The 15,145-nt window shown below is 38.5% G+C and overlaps 1 protein-coding gene across 1 annotated transcript in view; it reads left to right on the top strand.

Moving 5' to 3' along the window:
* Window positions 1–2,482: 2,482 nt before the first annotated feature.
* The window catches only part of LOC105270198 (early endosome antigen 1), a 41,994-nt gene continuing 29,331 nt past the window's right edge, over window positions 2,483–15,145 (top strand). Inside the window, exons 1-2 of the mRNA XM_011310983.1 lie at window positions 2,483–3,113; window positions 9,827–11,761. Of these exons, the coding sequence (XP_011309285.1) occupies window positions 3,056–3,113; window positions 9,827–11,761 (1,993 nt within the window). The 5' untranslated portion in view covers window positions 2,483–3,055. The remainder of the gene's footprint in view (window positions 3,114–9,826; window positions 11,762–15,145) is intronic.

Below are 15,145 nucleotides of genomic sequence, written 5' to 3'. Positions count from 1 at the left end.
AAATTGAAAATTTCTTTACTGAATTGTTAAAATATCGCCGGGCAAATGTGTATTTCAACGATTGATAATTCCTTGACAAGTCGAGAATTATTGATCCCCCAATACTTTTTTTTTTCAGCGGCTTCACTTTTGTTAACAAATTTAAAATTGGTTCAACAAATTCTTAAAAAATCTTCACGCAAATGTGTACTCAAACTGACTGACTGTGAATCACCTGGAACGTCGAAACTTATTTGGCTCAGAACTTTTTTTTAACGGTTCTATCTTTATTGACAAATTAAAGAATTGTTGAACAAATGGGGGAAAAATTGTTGCGCAACTTGATGCTCAAACAATTGAGAATGTCCTGAAACGTAGAAATTTATTGGTCCCTCGGGACCTTTTTTTATCAATGGTTCTATTTTTCTTAACGAATTCAAAAATTGGAAAACAAATGAGGGAAAAATTGTTCAACAAATTTAGACTCAACCGACTCATAATAGTGTAAAACATCGAAATCTATTTGCCCCTCACGACCTTTTTTTTCAACGGTTCGATTTTTCTTAACTTAACTTAATTTGAAATTTGTTGAACAAATGGGGGAAAAATAGTCTCGCAAATGTACACTTGAACGATTGAGAATGGCTTGAAAAGTTGAGATTTAATGGTCCATAGGAGCCTTTATTTTTCATCAATTTCATTTCTGTTATACTTGGCGAACAAATAAAAAATTTCGGAAATTCTCATTTATCAATAATTTACCTACTAATTTGCCAAGTATACGGCCGTGTGAAACAATCATACCAATTTGATTGATTAAAAAATTAATTGTCAAGGGCCCGAGGAATAGGTACACTCAGTTCAAAATGTTTGAGTCAGCGCAAGGTAAATCGCAGAAATGTCAAGCTACAGAAAGTCAAAACTGAGCGCATGTCCTTTAGAACAGAGGTGGGCAACCTTAGCTCTTGGAGCTACTCCAGCTCCCGACCTCCATTAGGCAAAATTGTCCCAACCCATAAAGTTCATGACTGCACCCCTTTCGGACCCATGATGCTCTGCACGTGGGCAAGAGTGGTGGGGATATTCGGCAGAAACTTGGTGGTGGGAAAAGTGAAATAGAATAATTTTCTATTTCACTAATGGAAATTTTTTTTTAATTATTTTTTTTTGTTGTTATCCTTTTGATTGGTTATTGGTTGCTTTTAATCGTTTTTATAAAAAAAGATTTTCTACCTTTCATAGATTTCTTGAAGTAATTTTGATATTATAATTGAAATATTGTTTGGAAAATAATTATTAAATATTACCATGATGTCAATAGACCTGACTTGACATGCATTTTCAAACTTTTCCTTTCTATATTTCCCGCTCTCACTGCCAAATAAGAAAGAGAAAACCATTTTGCCCTCACATTTTAATCACGTAGATGCGTCATCCCCCGATGTTACTCCCACCACACAAATATACGACAACCCTTGTAATCACGTTAGGTTCCTTATAATTGGAACCTTAATAATTTTATGACTGCAGCTCCGAGCCTACCTGAGGTTACCCACCTTAAAAAGACATGACGCTAATCCAAAATTTCAATATCATGAAGTCCATAGCCACTGAATTTGAAATTTGGCAATTAAGTGGTAAGATTTATTTGTGGGAAATGATGAATATTTTGAAAAATTTTTACTCTATCAAGTGAAGTGAATAATAATGGAACCAATAAGAATCTGTTGAAGCAAACATGTTCAACGATGTTTGAATAGATTAGCTCTTTGCACGAGTCAAATAGAATTAAATTCATAAAAAATTTCGGTATTGATTCAAACATTGTGATAGTTTTTCATGATAATAGAAATATATTGTATGAAATATGTTGGAAATGTTGTTTTTATGATATTGTTTATTATGTATGTACTTCAAGCATTTCAAGATACTGAAGCCATCAGTATCCATAATAATCCGAAGACCATTCAGTATGGCATGTTTAGGCATGGAGCTCTCTTCAATTTTCCTTGATGATATGTCAGTTCAGGACATTATTAAGGTAAAACATAATGTTAAATATATAACTCAAGAAATGAGTATCGTATAAATACTAAAACCTGAAAGTGTCTCATTTAATACACTTGACAGAACGAACATTTTTTAAAAATATTGTTTTCTACGGACGAACTTTTCTGTTTTCACTGCTAAATTCCTGAATAATTGACCATACATTTTGTACTATTCAAATTTCTAACTTAAGGTCACGCCTTTCTAGTGCGGGTGCGCATATTTCTACCACTCTGTCACTTGAACTTTCTTCGCGTTACTCCGCGCGTATGAAAAGATTTCGGGCTGACTGTACCTCAGCCATAAGTTTTAAGTCACAGAAAAAACGCACAGAATCGCTCCCCTGCTGTATCGGCTAAGTATTCGGGGGCGTTTTCTCTAATAGATACATTTAATTCTGCAAGATGGCAGGCCAGTGCTGAAAAAAATGTCAGTTATTTTTCATTACGATAAATGAGAACTAATAAATGAATTTTATATGGATAATTCTTAGTATTGAATGACTACACGACTGTTTAAAGTGGTTCAATAATTGATTGTTGATACAGCGAAGAGCAGCTTAGAGTCGGAATCTGTATGTAGTAGCAGCTAGTGAACGGGAAAGTGACAAATGTCAAAAATGAGTGACGTTGCTTGGCATATTTTTCAAGTAGTACGTTTAACCCTCCAAAATGGTGAAATGACGGAACAGATGACATGAAAGGAAATTTTAATGTAAAGGTTTTATAAAACTGTGTGGATAGACTGATGTTATCGTATAATAATCATCGAAACGGGGATATACTGAAAATTAGTGGAAAAACGCTTTGCACCTAACCAAGAAACGGCCAGATATCAGATATCCAGGCATTTCATCTTACTAATTTTCAATTATATTTATTACCAAGTGCTGCTGAACCTCGAAATTTGAAGTGTGTTAAATAGTCAAGTGGTGAAATTAATGGAAAGTGAAGGTTTGATCAAACTGATTGGTAAATGATTTGTCGCATTGGCTTTCAAACAGGAATCTATCCTAACACACAATAACATGGAAAAATTCGCAGTTGATCTTGACAAAGTCCTCGATGATTTTGAGTTCCATGAAGGTGACTTTGTTTGATTGTCTATCCTCCATTGTATTGAGAATTGCTTTTCGAAAATTGTTTTCCATTCCATGAATTATTAGTATAACATATGTGATTTCTCTGTAAAATACCAATGTATAAAAAATTCAGTAGATAAAGATAGGTCTTTGCTAGAAAATAATGGCAGATATTTAGATTATAGTCTTTCTTCTAATTCAATTCAAATTTAGAGGTGTCATAGTTTTCATTTAGAATACATGCCCTGCAAATTTTTAAATGGGTTTGTTTTTGTTGACATTATGCATTGTTTATGTGTCTTTGGATGCTCGAACAAAAGAAAGGTGCTTCACTTCTTCTCAAATTAGGGGCAAGGGGTGTGAAATGAGAGTTGACTGTAATACAAATTATACCACAATTATGTGCTTTTTACATGCGCCCGACGAACCAGCGACAAACTGTGCTGGCTATAAAGAAAAAATCAAGTTTACGGGTTGAAAAATCAAAATTCAAGAAATCGGTCATATGAATTCGAATAGAATTATGCCGCTTTATTAGTGCTCCCAGGAGGGGGGGGGGGGGGGGGGATGAAAAGGTAAAAAATCTATATTGAAAAAATCACCGATTGGGGCGAAAATTTCCTTCAGGAGCGAGGATTTTAGGAGAAACACGGGACTTTTCTTCTGTTATGCCGGCTCTTGGCACCAACAACCCTAAAATCAAAATATAAAAATAGATCGTTAGGTGCCAGGTCATTAGACGGAATGACCACCGTCGAAATTTGTCTCCACTTCCAGCCTTTATAACTCCAATAACTTGATAGGTAGCATGATAGACATTCAATTGTCGTTAGACGCTGAAAGGGGATGTGACTGGGATATTGAAATTCAAACAAAATAAATCCATGCAATTGCGGGGAGAAAATTTTTGAATAAAATCAATTAATTTCGATACAATAAAAAAAACAATAGAAAAGAATTAATAAGATCCCCTTTAGAGACGATTCCGCGCTACTAATAAAATTCAATATTTTCTTGGACAACTATCGTCTAGTTCATTCAACATCAGTTTTCTGAAGTTTACGAATTTTAAATAAAAAAGAATAATAAATAAATAAGTTACTCAGAATTAATAAAATATCATGAACGACTGAGTTACGAGACTTTGTTGTTATAGGTCAAGGAAAGTCAAAATTAATCAGAAACTTTTACAGAAAGTAGTCGAAATAAAATTCAATGGCTCGAAAGCCCAATCGATAAGTCTACGTGATCTTCCAACTCGAAAAATGAAAGCAAAATGCAGACAAATTCAAGATCGATAATTTCGGGGCCACGTAACCTTCAAACTAAATAAAATCAGAATTTCATTCTATGGCGAGAAAATGATCAAAATCCACGCCATTTAGAATCAAGATAAAAAATTAACGAGAGAGATGGAACCAAAAATTCCCTGATCAAAATGGCCAGAGATTCTCTCATGCAAATTTTCAACTAATAGACCTGCAGGACTTCGATATTCTAAACATCAATAAAGAAACACACAGAATCTCTGCCCACAACACAATAATTAATAATACAGAAGAAACGGTCACCTCCCCCACCCCGCGACCCCTTAAATCCTCAATAAACTCAGCAAATATCTTCCACGACTAGTAAAGTCTCTAACGTCGTCAGGGATGGCGACGTTAGAGCTCTAGACGTTAGGTCTAGCGTTCTCGACATCCAAAATTATCACAGGTCCGTCTCTAATGCCCGACAAACGGAAACTGATTGGTGGTGACGTCATTATCCACCAGTCCCAGTTATTCAGACATACGCGACAGATACAATTACTTTTAAGCGCATGCGCTCTCAATTGGTGATGCTTCAGATACATTTTTTTGTTTATAATGAATGAGAATAAATTCTCAGTATTGCCTAAATTAAACCAAATCTATCCCTGTGTTAAACACTACCTTGAGAGAATAGTAACTCTCATTCTATTCTTTTCGTGCCTTTTTTTCTACGGATAATCAATCAGCCTCGTATTTGGTGAACTACGTCACATCTGTGATAATGACGACTGGATTGAGGCCTCATCCACGGCCATGTCCAAAATTAGTCCATGACAAGATGACGAAGGAGTCCGATGATATTTTTTGGTCTCGTGGAGATTCTTGAAGTTGTCTTCGAGTAAAGCGCAGTGGCACGTAATTTTGAGTTGAAATAAAAAACAAATAAAATTAGTCTAATTCCTCTCCTCTCTCAAGACTCTCGCCATCGAAATGTCGGCATTCAGAAATGTCCAACCACTTCATTACGCCAACCTCGTTCAGAAGAATTGCTGCCACCTTGAAGAGTCCCTTCGCGTTCGCGACCAGCCTTTTGCTCTCATCTGTTGCCGCTGGGCTGGCCGCAACCGCGACTACATGATCTACCGCTTAAGTCTCAGCTTTGGACCTTCTCCCATCAAACCTTTTTTCTGGGCTGCCCATTCGCCGTCCGTCGAGACCTTTGTTTCTTTCCACATTTTCCTCAAAGTCACTTGGTCTCACTTCGTTTGGATCCCTGCTTGAAGATGTGCAACGTGACTCTACGTGGGTACCACAGCAATAATTGACTCTTAATGACACGAGTGGCACTCCGAATATGGTAAATCATTTTCCGAGAGCTTTAATGACATACTTATTTTTTGTGTTTCTAAGTGGCTCTAATAGGCTAAATTTCGTGAATGCATCTATTATCTACTGTATCTGTGTATCTCGCATCATAACATACTTTGAGATAAATCATCGCATTCCCTGAACCAATAGTTTTTTAACCTTCTGTAAGGTCCTGTCAAACCCAAAGTGACCTTGGTCATCATTGCATAGTTTAACTATGTAAAATCACGATATCCTCGGCACCAGCCACTTATTCCATTCTTTCGTTCTCAGGAAGACAGAAGACAGTGCTTGTGGAAATAATGTTTTACTCCAGCTTCTATATATTACCGCTCTTCAAAACTTCTCTAATAAGAAATACGATTTTCGATTCCCCCTGACTGCTGGTACAGTTGTCAGGGCTATATATACGCTCGCTCTGGCAATCTTTGTAATGATCCCATAATGTCAAAGGCATTTATTCCATTCCCATTCTACCCCTTCTGGGTAGATGATTTTGTGGCCTGATTAAACACCCCAGATTGACGCCTTCCCGTGCTCCTAAGACTTTTACTAGTCTAGAGACCTCGGACAGACTCCCGATAGCGCTGCTGAACTTTTTTAAATGTCGCTCCTGGCTTTCGTCAGACTTTTGTTGTACTTTCTTTGGGAACTCTTGCGCTCTTCCAGCGCTTTCCTCCTTTGTGTGTTAACACGCGAGTCTTTAACTTTGTTCTGTGTCTTTCTCAGTGGGATTTTCAGGCGGGCTAGCGTATTGTTCCACCAGCTAATCTTGGCGGTTCTCTGAGTATGAACGACACAGTTGTTTTCAAAGGAACATCTTACTGCCTCTACGAAGTATTCGACTGCGTGCTGCCGTTGTCCTTTGTTGGTGAATCTACTAGGTCCGTTTTGAATTTTTAGTGACAGTTCCTCTCTGGAACCCGTCCAGTCTGTGTTCTTTAGATTCGCTCGTTTACCTAAGTTTATCCCTCCAGTTAGGTTCAGACGTATCTGACTATGGTCTAAGCCTGAGTGTTTCTTTGAGACCCTCCAGTCCCTACCACGTCCACCGTGACCGCTGTGCCGATGGTCATGCTCATGAACTTGAAGAGGAAATATTTCATCATCAATTACTGATTAAAGGAGGCCGATAATGTTTTTGATTGTAAGAAATTTGTTCATTTTAATTTGGCGTCGAGAGCGGGAAATATCGAAATGAAAAGTTCGAAAATGCATGTCAAGTCAGGTCTATTAACAACATGGTAATATTTAATAATTGTTTTCCAAACAATATTTCAATTATAATTTCAAAACTACTTCAAGAAATCTATGAAAGGTACGAAATCTTTTTTCATAGAGACGATTAAGAGTAACTAATAACCAATCAAAAGGATGACAACAAAAAACACAATAATTGAAAAAATATTTCCATTAGAGAAATGGAAAATTTTTCTATTTCACTTTCCCCACCACCAAGTTTCGGCCGAATATCCCCACTATTCTTGCCTACGTGCAGAGCATCATCGGTCCGAAAGGGATATAGCCATAAACTTTGTGGCTTGGGACAATTTTGCCTAATGAAGGTCGGGAGCTGGAGTAGCTCCGAGAGCTGAGGTTGCCCACCTCTGCTACAGAAGATAGCTGCGGCGCTTTTGCGGCGATGTAAATTAATTTGGACTATCTTATACGTCCTGTGAGTCATTTCAGTGGGAGTCTTTCACGTTTGAGTAGCCCTGAGGGCCTCCTTCTTGAAGCGTCGCGTGGCTCGGCTCTATTTGATCCTATTTTTCGGTAGTCTAGAGATCTCTTGGTTATCCGTCTGGTTCTTGTTAGACCCAGACGGAGTTTGCGTAATTGCTTTTTCGTCCGGGTAGCGCTGCGCGGTTTGGGTACTTACACTCGGAGGTCGCCTGGCTCGCTGACGTTCCTGTTAGTAGCGCGACTACCCTAAACTATACTCTGTAGTACTCCCTTCACACCACGCAGCCTTCGGCACGCATTGAAGGCCTCATGACAGCGAAATATGACCACTGCCATGATGTTCCTGCATGTGACACCTCCTAACTGTCACATGGAGACGCGCTCGGTTGGTATAAAAGAGGTATTACCTCTTTGGGCAGTACTTTCGTGAATGTACGCATAATGTTTGCCGAAACAGTTGGCTTTTTTTTTACCCGATGTTAAATGTTTATTTGTGTCTAGTAAAGAAGAAATTTTTGGTTTACTTTAATTGCTAAAGATTTAACAATTTTCTATATTCATTGGTTTTTAATATTGATATTTTCGAGTCGATTATACCAACAACTGTTCCTCCAAGTTGTGAGCATGCTTTGAGATGCTGTATTCATTATTGAGTAGTATTCCATTACATAGTTCGTGATTCATACTTTTCAAAATTACTCTTCAATTGAAATTTACACTGTATAGGCGTTTTTCAAGGGGGATAACTCATATACAATGTTTAGTCTTCAACAAAATTTGTTAATGTTCAAATAATATTTTAATCCTGATTAATGGCCGTTAAGAAAAAAAAATATCTTCAACGGACATTTGAAGAGCGGAAGAAGAGGGAGGATGCGGGCAACAACATTTTAAGCCTTTCTTTCGTCCTGCTAATCTTGCAATCCGAAGGAAAGCCACGACTAAACAGTTTGAACCAGGCTGTTGGTCATCTGATCAACTGGGGAAAAGTCTTGGTCCTCAAATACCTTTTAGTTCTTCAGCCATTTACGATTTTTTGTCACTACTAAAATCGCACGCGAGGACCAAGAACCGCCCAACTCTTCATTTATTCTACGTAACTCCCAACGCTACTAGCACCCACGGCCCACTCAAGACAACACATTACCCACAGCACCTTGGTTTACAAGCTAATCCGGTGCAAGCTGTCACACCAAAAATAGGGGTTCAATTTCGCGTAGCCAGAATTTATGACTTCAAAAATGTCAAAATTTTGCCTCTTTAGAATCACACCCTCTCTTCTCCCACCGTCCATAAATCACCCCAATGTATTCGAAGGTTCTTGGCGCACCTGTCAGAAAAACGAAAAATGATAGTTGTCTAGCCAATTCCGTCCTCCTTCTTCAAACGCTTTCAGGAAATCAAAAAGAAAAATAACGTTAGTTCGGTTTTAAAAGTGGAGTGGAAGTGATTTTGTTTATTGTAATTTTGTGGCTCTCTAGCGTACACACAGCTCAAGTAAAATAAAATACAGCACTTTAAAATCTAGACAAACAAGGTGTAGTGTCGTGTTATCTAACTATTTCAAGAATACTCGGAAAAAATTCAGTGAAAAAAATCGCATCTCGAGTGCTATTCATTTTTTAATTCGAATGTATAAACCCTGAGTTGATACATACAATTTTGAAGAGCTTCGAAAGAGCTTTACAACGATATATCTAGAAAGTCGATTCTGTCCATTTGATCTCTATTCATGAGTGTTTGAATGTATATTTTCGAATGTCACACTTTCGATTTATGAACGAATTCGTTGTACGATAATTCTTTGAGTTTCATATCGATTGTGATGGTTCGTGTGCTAATTTGGAGCCCTTTAAATATGGTTCAAGATGATACTCTCGCTATCGGATTTGGTTCTGTGGCTCGTGAATGATGTATTATAAATCCATCTTGACACTCTATATCTTGGCTCTCATCTGACCTCATTGGCTGCATTACTCCCTTATGTTTCCATTTAGAAAGAAGGAATGAATTATTTAGAATACACACGAGTGAATTATTAATTTACGGCTTTGGAATGAAAGTGGAGGAATTGGAAATAATCATTGAAATACTGACATCACATAATGATTGGCTCCTTTAGTATCGATTCCGTCTCATCGTGCAATTCTATTGGCTGAAATTTGAACGCGAAAAATAATAATCCCTCGCATACATCTCGAGCTTTGAAACTAATTGAGTATCTCCCTCTAGGTTTCGCTTCGCGTTCGTAATTGTTTAACCTGGAAAACTTGACACGCTCATTTGTTTGCAACGAACCTATTGGGAAATATTCAATTATTTTGGACGCTCTCCTAGTATTATAAGTCATAATCGGATTGTTGTAAGTTCCTTTCATTTGAATCCGATCTAATGACATCAACGATTCTTCCAGATTGTGCAGAACAAGTAGCATCGATCGCTCCGAAGAATGTGTCCCTTCTCGATCAAAGAGTTAAGGATCAAGAATTACCCCGCCACGAGGTTAAAACTATACCATATGTTGATGAAGCGACAGGTCGGCAAGCCAAGGGTATTATCCGCGAAACAATTGATGTACGACAATCTGATGATATGCATAACAGTGAAACAGCCAAAAATTTTTGTTCATATAATTATCAAATTATTGATGATAAAGGCCAAGAAAAGAATAGAGTTGATTTTCGCGACAATGATGAACAATTTTCATCAACAATTCAGAACGACATAACCGAAAAATTGGTGCAGAAAAAACAAAATGATAATCAAATCACAACTAAAAATCGCAATACTTACGATAAAAAATTGAATCAGCCAAATATAAAACCCAGTGTGAGTAATGTTTTCAGTAGCTTGAACGAGTACATCAATGCATCTACCACGAATATGGAAAATATCGGGTGCTCCATAGATTGTCAGAAAGAATCAAGTGGAAAATTGATGGGTAATGCATGCGAAATTAAGGAAACCAAAATACCAGAGATTAACAAAGCAATACATACATTACCCGCATATCAAAATATTTTATTACCAATGCAGTCTCAACCATGTTCTAGCACTGACGATCCAGATAATGACACTGACACCCTTGAATCGAACATATCTGTAATTCACGATCGCCAGCAAGACACACGGGATTGTTCCGATCATATCTATGAAAATATACAATTCGGTCGGAATATTCCAATGTCGAACACATCAAAAGTTCAGGATACTTGGAGATCGTCAAGTCAGGATGAATCGAAGCATATTTATGAAAATGTAGATTTCAACCACTCAAACTTAGGGCAGGGTGATAATTTGGTTTATGGATGTGTTTACATTGGCGATAAAAATATGCCGGAAACAACAACTGAGCTAGAAAAATCTTCCAAAAGATTAACTGAACAATTGTCAGAGAATACTGTTTGTTCCGTTGACAATAAATTGAACGGACGACAGAGTGAATCTCCTGGTAGTGTCAGTTTGACACCAAATATTTTTCAAAGCGTTAATTTGAATCTAACACCCGAGCGGAAGTCAGTCGGTTTTTCTACAATTGATGATTTGTCCGAAGAGGAATTGAATAAATATCTAACAGAATTGGAGGCCGAAGAAAGAGCCAATGAAGAAATAATTTCATATGAGAATCTTTCCGTAGCTGGACCATCTTTTTCTTCTCTTCAAAATGTAAAGGAGCAAACACCATATATTTCAAGTAATCATGCTGATGAAGATGCTAATGAAGCTCCGATTTTTGAGAGTGTGACTATTGGGGAGCTTCCTAGAGTACCCGAGGAAAAACTTCAAGAGAAAGCCAAGAAATTACGGGTTATTGATTACAGTAAAAGTGGTACTAATGCTGAATCAAATCGTTTTTTAGGAAAACAGACATCGGAAAAGCGTCACCATTACGCCAAAGTGATGACGGACGTCCAGGGAAAATTTTTACAAAGTACAGAAGTTACTAGTAAATTAGCTGCAAATGAGATGGTATCAGAGAATGAGAGTCAACAACTACGTGATCAGCTTATCCATAATACGACGCAGGAGAAAGTAGTGAAGATTACTCATATACCAGATACGAATATTTCGGAGGAAGAGAGTACCCATCAAGTGAGTAAAAATAATGTTAATTCGGAGGATGGATACATGACCAGTGCGTATGCAAGTTCAAACGAAACGGAGAATGATTTCAATAAAACTCAAGAGCAAAAGGCTATTGCTAATAACCAAAATACCGACCATGTCATTGGAAATAATGCACCAGTTGAAGATTCGCAGAATAGTGAAGACAATGTTGACAAATCATTGAGACCTCAGACATTGGATATTGTTTCGTCCGCCAGTATGCAGCTGTCTCCAGTAATAAGTAATGTATTTTATTTTTTCAACGATAATTATGTGTAGGAAATTTCCATAGAAAAATACCGTACTTTGCCGCAAGAATTCCATAAAAATTTGAGTGAAAGGGCGATTTTCTTTATTACTCGATCAATACTTAGGAGAGAACAGTTAATTCATCTTTATTTTGCTATTACCATGCAAAAGCAAACAACAACAAGTAGTGCATTGTATAAATGACATTTTGCTATACTACTTTGCTTCTCAGTGGGAAGTATTGTATACGTCAAATACGAAATTTCCTATATTTTGTGTCAGGATAACAACTTTGGCCTTGGAAGTTTGACCATCTTATTTTTCTATTATCGCTTGAACATCAATTGTTTGAAGCATTAAGATGCATAAAATAACGGGAGGGAGGTACACTTCACAATAGCTCCTTGAGAGAGATGAGGCAACCGCAACCAATTTAGACGGATTTATATATTTCATTCGATAGATAAACTATTTCACTCCTAAGATTCATAGTAGCATATTCGTTTTTGTTTTTTACTCAGTTTACAGTTAGTTTCGAATGCGTTAATCGAATGAAACCAAAAATTGTAATAGAAATGTCAAATTGTATTTTCTGTTCGTTGTTTTTTCTATTACCAATCTCAGATTAATGGGATCCTCCCTGAGACATAATCTTAGGGAAATGTTAATCGATGATTTTCAACAAAATGAAAAAATTGTTTTTACTTCTATATGAATGCATGACTCAACTTTGGGTTGACCACACAGAACCTTAGATAGAATTTGGCCTAATCGACATGGCGCCGACTTTGCTAGAAAATAGTCCCCATTAATGAACGCTCATTAGAGCAAAACGATGATAGGTGCACGAGTTAGTGAAGTATAAAATGGAGAAACTAGTGAGGTGATTTTCACGAAGAAGCACATTGTAAACATGATGTATTTCTACTACAGGCAGAGAGGCAGCGAATTATCTCTTTTGTTTCTTTATTGATGAAGTATACATACATACAAGTATTTCTGGGTGTGTGTGTATATATACAAGTATATACATATATACACATCGGGCATTTCATGTAAACTCAACATAATCAAAACCGTGGGCATCACCGATCATATTGTCAATTTTTTTCAATGATGAGTGTTAACATCTGGGCACTCCAAGCAAACGCGTAGAATACTTCAATACTCTCCCTACCCACGTAAATCTGCTTAAAGCATTTCGCCTTGAAGACCTTCTATCGAATTTCATCTGAACCACTACATCTTCTGTTCAGATGGTGCCGATCTTCGTCTGTCGATTCGCATTGTTGGCATTGGGCCATGCCTTTTGGTCATCCTTGGCAGGTACGAAGCAAAGGACCAGTACCTACTGATAAGCCCCACCAGGGAGCAGAGTTTCATCTTGTTCATGCCCACCAGTGCTTCAGATAGCTTTCTCGTCGATTTATACAAGAGGTTTCTTGTGTGTTTGGCACCGTTCCCAGAGCACCACCTCTCCCCAATTCCCTTCTCTGCTTGTTTTCGGATTAGGTGATGGTGTCAATGTGCACAACTACATGATCTTTCCCTGTGGGTGTGGCATTCAAACATCCATTTTAGCTAGATCATTAGCTTTTTCATTACCGAGGATGGCAGGATGGGCTGGAATTTACATAACTTCAAGCCGATTGTGAATAGCGATCCTCTGCATTAGCTCACTGCAGTTGCTCACTAGTCGAGAATAGCTCTCGTACTTGAGCAGTGCCTTCACAGTACGCCTACTATCTGAGTAGATGTATATTATAGTGCCCCTCTCCTTTCTGTCGAGGATTTCCTCGATGCACGGTCGCGTGTGTGTCCAATCTAATAGTCCTTCTAGTTGAAGGGCTAAGGGCATAGACCAAACCTCCGCTCCCGCTCGGTTACCAATCCTGAGGTCATTCGTACACCAGACTAGTCTCTTGGGGTAGCTCATACTGTGCATCATTCGCTGACTATTCCTCAGCATTCCTTTACCAAACTTGATCTTAAATTTTTAGTAGAGGTGCCAAGTGCAATCCATATGTATCAGCGTCGCCTCCCTTATATTAAGATGGGGTGGTTACAGAACAGGCAGAGCCGACGTAGAGGTCGTCCTTAGTGCCCGTGCTATGCGCAACATTGAAAGTTGACTCGGCCTATCTACTGCTCCGCTATGTTCATGGCTGTCACCAGACAACAGCAGCGTACGTTAGGTGTGTTCACGACTCTCGGCTTGGGCTCCTACATGTTTCCGCACATTTTCCCGACGCTTTCGTTTCTTGCCTGTAAGGCTTGATCGGATAGCCCTTCTTGAAAGTTTTAGTATGGGCCTGTCGATTCTCTCCATTTCATCCTCTAACCTGTACAGGTTACTAGACCTTATTCGTCCTTTACTCAGTCTTCCCTCCAGTTCTCCTCTGAAAGAGACCCACTCAGTAGCCTTGCAATTTTTCCGCATAAGACGTTGTTTCAACGCAACAGGGCCTCTATGCGCGTCAGTTTGCGATCGCACAGCGTAATGACCCCCTGGCATCTTGGGGTGACAGAGGTGGTGCTGGATCCTCTATTCAGCACCGTAGGTTCTCAGGACAATCCTAGAATATAAAGATCCATTCCAGCAGAACTTGTTTACTGGCCTAAGACCGGCATACAATGAGGTACTGACCTGTGCCTCAAGGGTTTCGTTCGTGATGATATTCACCAGTACCACTCAACCTTTGGCACCATAATTCTCAGCTTGGCTTGGGGATTCGAGCTGCAATGGTGTTTTAGGGTGCCCTGTCAGGAAGTCACTCCATTAATTATCTCGGCAATCAACATTGGCCAAGTTTCTGAATCGGCCACCGTAATCCCGTCTCAAGTGCTTCTCAGCGCCGCCTCTGGTCCTTCAGCATCTCCACAGACACTCGTCTGTTTACGAGCGCATCGAGGGCAAGGAAATGAAGATTTATTTATGCATGCGTTAAAAATTTTTGATGATTGCCAGGTCTTCTCTATGTTTTCAATGCTTTACATCATTTTCCGCTCTTGAAAATCATGACGTTACGAGACCTACTGCGCACTCCGTGCGCCGAATGTGAATTTGGCGGTTCGAGTTGACCAATGAGGAATTAGCTCTGCTCGTTTCGAGATATTTCGATTCGGGCGAACTTCATTTTTGTGTTTCTACTTTTATAATAAAGATATCTCATTGGATAACTCATTAAATTATCCTCAAAATGGCGCGTGAAACATATAATAATGAAACGACTAATTCAACGAGTAGCTAGTGACATCGACAACAATGCTATTAGAGTTAAGGTTAAGGTTAAGGTTAAAATACGGATAGGCATTTGTTGCCGTCTTGCCACCGAACCCCTTCTGGGCTATTGTGGCTCCGTTTTCCTACTGATCC

The sequence above is a fragment of the Fopius arisanus genome, unplaced genomic scaffold, assembly GCF_000806365.1.
Source record: "Fopius arisanus strain USDA-PBARC FA_bdor unplaced genomic scaffold, ASM80636v1 scaffold00080, whole genome shotgun sequence".
Taxonomy (NCBI): Eukaryota; Metazoa; Arthropoda; class Insecta; order Hymenoptera; family Braconidae; genus Fopius; species Fopius arisanus.
This window is presented reverse-complemented; position numbering and strand designations above follow the sequence as displayed.